Source organism: Rousettus aegyptiacus, unplaced genomic scaffold (genome assembly GCF_014176215.1).
Source record: "Rousettus aegyptiacus isolate mRouAeg1 unplaced genomic scaffold, mRouAeg1.p scaffold_m13_p_3, whole genome shotgun sequence".
NCBI lineage: Eukaryota > Metazoa > Chordata > Mammalia > Chiroptera > Pteropodidae > Rousettus > Rousettus aegyptiacus.
The window spans coordinates 10045623-10051622 of NW_023416306.1; the positions used below are offsets into that span (position 1 = coordinate 10045623).

Genomic DNA, 6000 nt, shown 5'->3' on the forward strand with positions numbered 1-6000 from the left:
AAGAAAAGTGACACTTAGAGGGATTTTTAATGGCTCGATAATGGTGACACAATTTCTAAGACTGACTTGTAACTTAAGCTTTTTGACTCACAATAAAAGCATCTTGTTATCATGCTTGTGCAGCTGTCTCCTGTGGCAAATAAGTAAACAGCTTTGGAGAAGTTATGAGCTGTCTTAAAGGTAAAAAAAGAATCCAACAGCCAGACCCCAGGGTTTCATGCATAATATTAATACCTCATATGATGAGAACATTGACTTATTGAGGCTCCACGTGAGTTGACCCACATCACCGATTCAAAACATAGAAAAGCCTTTATTTCCTTTTCATCAGGACTCTGATCGCACAGTCCTGGCCATGTATGTGGCACATGAACCAGAGACTCAGAAAGAAAAAGAAGGAAACTATGTATATAATACAGTAAGATATCAATACAGATTTCCCATTTTATTTATTTTTGCCACAAAGTACAATAATTTTTTATTGTAGTTGTCTCATCCCTACTTATTGAACTATAATTAATTTTGAAGAGGGAGCTGTGATTGACACATCTTTGCTATATTTTGATAATTGAGTACAGTCCCTGGCGCAGCTTGGGTGTTTTATGGGTTCTTGTTGAATGAATGAATGAATGCTGAGAAGTACCATATATGGATTATGTTATCCTGCCCTCCTAATCAGCTTTTTCAAGGCCTGTTTCATGTTGTTGTTCCTAAGGCTATAGATAAAAGGATTCAGCATGGGAGTAACTACTGTATAAATGACAGTGACCACACGGTCCTTTTCACTGAGTAGGTGGATGAGGGACGAATGTACACAGATATTACGGTCCCATAGAATAGCGTTACAACTGTAAGGTGGGATCCACAGGTGGAGAAGACCTTGTACCTGCCTCTCCCGGACGGGACCCTCAGAACAGCACGGGCGATGTAGACATAAGAGACAATAATAAAGATAAAGGGACTCATGATCACAAAGGACCCTTCTGTGAAGGCCAAAAGCTCATTGACAGAGGTGTCAGAGCAGGAGAGCGTTAGCAGCGGCTGGACATCACAAAAGAAGTGGCGGATGACGTTGGGCCCACAGAAGGAGAGGTGGGCCATGAGAATCGTGTGGATGAGCGAGTGGAGGTGGGACACCATCCAGGATGCTATCAGCAGCAGAAGACAGCGCCGAGGGCTCATGGTTGTGGTGTAATGCAGTGGCTTGCAGATGGCCACGTAGCGGTCAATGGCCATGGCAGCCAGGAGGAAGCTGTCAGTGATTCCAAAGGCCACAAAGAAATACATCTGGGTGAGGCACTGGGCAAAGAGGATGGTCTTTCTCTGAGTCACCATGTTCACTAACATTTGTGGCACGATGACAGTTGTAAAGCACATGTCCACCAGGGACAGGTTGGAGAGGAAGAAGTACATGGGGGTGTAGAGGCGGACATCTCCCCTGATGGCAGCAATGATGACTGAATTGCCAACGACATTGACTAGGTACATGGCCAAGAAGCTGACAAAAAGCCCTATCTGCCCTTTGGGGTCACTGGTCAGTCCTAGAAGGATAAATTCAGTTATGTGGCTCTGGTTTCTCCATCGCATTGATTTCCTGCAAGTAGGAAATAGGGAGGAATGTTAGGTGTGTGTTCTGGCTTGGGGTCTTCAGTCTTGTAGAGGGGATATGTCACAAGTTATTCCAGCTTGTGCACTACACAAGTGGAGTTATTCACCTAGACCAACTTCACAAAATTAATCAGATGCAAAGCTGAGATGGAGAGCAAGGTGTATTGACACCAATTCTGTGATATAACTTTATAGGATTGGTGTCGACACACCTTGATCTCAGTTTCAACTTTGCATCTGATTTTGTGAAGTCGAAAAAGATACTTCAACTCTCGTTCTTTGTTCAAAGACTAAACTTATAATACCCATGTTCATAGGCTATTCTGAGAATACAGGTAATGATAGTAGAATAAGTGTTCAGAAAGTAATCATTTTGCTTAATATCCCAAATTGTATATAGACACATCTTTTTGCTCTGGCCTCACTTGCTGATCAGCCTGCTAATCTTCATTGTTCCCACGTGATACTTGTGGCAAAGATTTCTCTCTTTCTGCTCCCCCTGTGTTAAGGATATTAGAGTATCCTAAATTCTCCCTAATATTGCAAAATATTAGAGAGATGTGTTCCTGGATCCAGTCCCTATTGAATGAAAATAGTTTTGGAACATGTTTGAGAATTTAATTATGGGCAGGAAGGTCATGTTAGTAGCTGCTGGAACTTGGAAATTTGGCACACTCATCAGAATGTGGATCTGTCTAGGGTAAATGGAAAGTTGGAGAACTGTTTTACCCAACATCGAACATGGTGGTTTAGATAGGTGGATGGCCTGAAGGCAGACATAGAGGAACTAACAGGTGGGTGCTCTTATAAGCAAGAAGACTCCAAGGAGTGGTAGTGTGGACAACAGAAATGTGAGAAGCAGCATTCTGGCAAAACACACACACACACACACACACACACACAGACAAACAAACAAACAGAAAACAAACCCATAAAACAAAAAACAAAAAAAAAAACTCTGAGAGGTATGAATAGGAAGGTGCAGAGGTTCAGTAATGGGTCCTTTATCTCCCAAAGACTAGGGCCAAAGAAAATAAGCCAAGGCTCCAGTAGGGCAGGAATTTAGGTACAAATCATCTATCTACAAAGGTAGGGGACTCAGTTGAAATGGAGCTAGACAAGAAACAATTGAGGCATAGAGTTAGAACCAGCCAGTAGCCAACTGGGTTGATAACGAAATCATTGGGTAACAGAATATGCACTTCTAATGTCTACCCTACGGAGATACAGGATTGGCTTCAGAGAAAGCAGAGCAGAAAAGAAAGCCTGCAAATAGTAGTCAGATAATCCCAGGTCAGGGAGGGTAGATTTAGGAATGTAGATTTAAAATTAGAGGACGTCCACTCCCTATATTTCTTGTGTCCTCATTATCTTTCTGGTACTTTTGACAATGAGTCAAAAGCAAGCCTACCTACTCATGGTTTGTTGTTAAGGTGTAGTGATCTCGAATGAAATTCACTGCCCTTCATAGGACAATTCATACTTTTTGTTTCTCTTTTAACACCTTAAAAAGTACTTACAGACAGTAGCATTGGTTCCCGAAGCATTTCCTTTCTCACTGAGATGCTGAGATATTTGATGCTTGGTCCAAATTGGATCCTTCTGTGAGGAAAGGGGGCTGCTAAGGCATGGGCAGCATCTGGAGAGGTCCATGATGAAAGTACTACCAAACTAGGGTCTAAGTCTGCTTTGCCCCTCATTGTTCCCAGAGAATTACATAGTACCTGGTTCATAGTAGCCGTGTAATAAATACTGGCTGACAGACTTTCTAGATTCATCACTACTGATCGCTCCTTGCAAGGCTGTGTGTTTTATATTAGCAACCCAGAGACTAGTCTCCAAGATCAGAAGAGTTAATGGGAAGAGTTCATGATTTAGGAATCACTTCTGGTTCAGAAACTTACTAGCTATTTTCTCTTGGGAATACATCTATGCTTCTGCTTTTTTTATTCTCATCTGAAAAAGGGGAAATAAAATGTCATCTCTAAAACTTGATTGTTAAGTTTAAACAACATATTTGAAAAGAATTTGAGATCTACAAAGTTCTGTGCAGATGTTACTTACACTACTAATAATATTTCTTATTAGTATTCAGTACCTAATTGTGTAAGCTGAGAAATAGGGGGTGCAATCTAGAGAAACCCAGGCGGAGGAGAAGAGGGCTGGCTTGTTTGGGGGGAGAGACCGAAGAGGTCACTGGAAGGGGCATAGGTGCTGAGCTGAAAGGCACAAAACAACAAGGTGCAGACCTCAGACAAACTGGGCTTTCCTGAGAAGAGAGGGAAAGGCACAGAGTTCTCAAGTATTTTCTGCTCTTTAGGATAATTTGGATGGGAGTGTGTATTATTTTCTATAACTGTTGTGATAATGTACCATAAACTTAGTGGCTTAAAATAACACAAATTTATTATCTTACAGTTCTGTACGTCAGAAAGAGCAAGGTATTGACAAGGCTGTGTCCCTTTCTGGAGGCTGCACAGGAGGATCCAGTTCCTTGCCTTTCCCAGCTCTTAGAGACTCCCAACATTCCTTGACTAGCGGCTCCCTTACCCCATCTTCAAAGCCAGCAATGATGGGTGAGTCTTTCTCTTGCTGCCATCTTTCGGGTTTTCTTTTCTTCTCTGTTGCATATTTAAGGTTCCTGTGACTACATTGGGCCCACTCAGATAATCCAGGATAATCTTTTTGTTTTAAGATTTTGGACTTCTGTCTGTCGGAACTGTGAGGGAATACATTTCTGTTGTTTCAAGGCACCAAGTTGTGGCAATTTGCCACGACAGCCGCAGGAAACTAATACACAGGTCCTATGAAAAGTCATTGTAAGAACATGGATGAATCTTGAGATAATCATGCTAAGCAGAATAAGTCGGATGGAAAAGGGTTGAGAACCATATGGTTTCTCTCATATGTGGGATATAAAACCAAAAGCAACAAATGAACAAGACAAACAAAACCTCAAAGACACAGACGACAGTTTAGTGGTTACCGGAAGGAAAAGGTTGGGGTGGAAGTAGATAAGGGTAAAGGGGTTCAAATATATGGTGATGAAAGAGATTTGACTTTGAGCTGTGAACACACACTGCAATATACAGATACATGTATTATTGACTTGTATACTTGAGACCTATATAATTTTATTAACCAATGTCACCCCAATAAATTTAATAAAATATTAATGAGGTAGACCTTTGGTAAGACTAATCAAGAAAATAAAGAATTCATGGAATAATAATTGAGAAAGGAAAAATGGTTTCAGGCATATGAAGATAAAATAATAAAAGTTTTTTTAAATAAATTGGAAAATTTAGATAAAGGACAAATTCCTAGAAACACAAATTGTGCAGGGATAACTTGAAGACTAATCAGTTGTAAAAAAAAAAAAAATAGAAATAGTAGTCAAAACACTTCTCTCTCCAAAAACCTCAGGCCCATGGGCGAATCCTACCAAAGTTTCAAATTAGCTAATTCTATTTTATGCAACTTGCTCTAGAAATCAGAAAGCACAGTTGAATGGGTGGTCTTCTCAGCTCACTTTAAAATATTAGTTTAATACTGACTCCAATACCAGAAAACACAGGAAAATAAAAGAAAATTACATAGACACAAAATTCTAAATAAAACACTAATTAAATGAATCCAACATAGCACTAATAATAATACATCATGGAGAAGTAGGATTTTTAATGCAAGAATCATTTAACATTAGAAAAGTCCATCAATAAACTTTCCACATTAATAAAATAAAGGAGAAAAATTATGTGATAATTTTAATTGAAGCAGAATAATCATTTTGCAAAGCTTAATATCTGCCTAGAATTAACTCTGTTAGCTAACTAGAAGGGAATATTCTTAATCTGGTAAAAGCTATGTATACCCAAAACTTATGATATATAGCATACTAAATTGGTAAAGCTTAAATGCATTCCTTTGAGAAACAAGATTAATATAGTATTGGAACGCCTGACTAACACTATAAGAAAAAAGTAAAGGAAATGGAAAGAAAAAATATAAAACTGTCATTAATAAGGATACAATCCTTTCCATGGAAAAAGACCAGAATCAATTGACAAGCTCTTAGAACCAATAAATCAATTCAACAAGATTGCTAGATACATGACCAAATTAAAAAATCACTAACATTTCTCTACATTAGAAATAACCAACCAGTATATAGTCATGTGCTACTTAATGGCAGGGCTATGTTCTGAGAAATGTGTTGTTAGGCAATTTTGTCATTGTGTGAGTATCGTAGAGTGTACTTAAACAAACCTACATGACGCTGCCTACTACACATCTAGGCTATATGGTATAGCCTGGTTGTTCATAGGCTACAAACCTGCACAACATATTACTCTACTAAACGGTGTAGGCATTTGTAACACAATGGTAAGT

At 39.2% G+C, this 6000-nt stretch overlaps 1 protein-coding gene across 1 annotated transcript; it reads right to left on the reverse strand.

The window, feature by feature from the left end:
- Positions 1-658: 658 nt before the first annotated feature.
- Positions 659-1587, reverse strand: LOC107506623 (olfactory receptor 1L4-like). The gene is given in 2 exon segments (XM_016137352.2): positions 659-789; positions 792-1587. Coding segments are annotated over 2 exon segments (927 nt in total).
- Positions 1588-6000: the final 4413 nt, after the last annotated feature.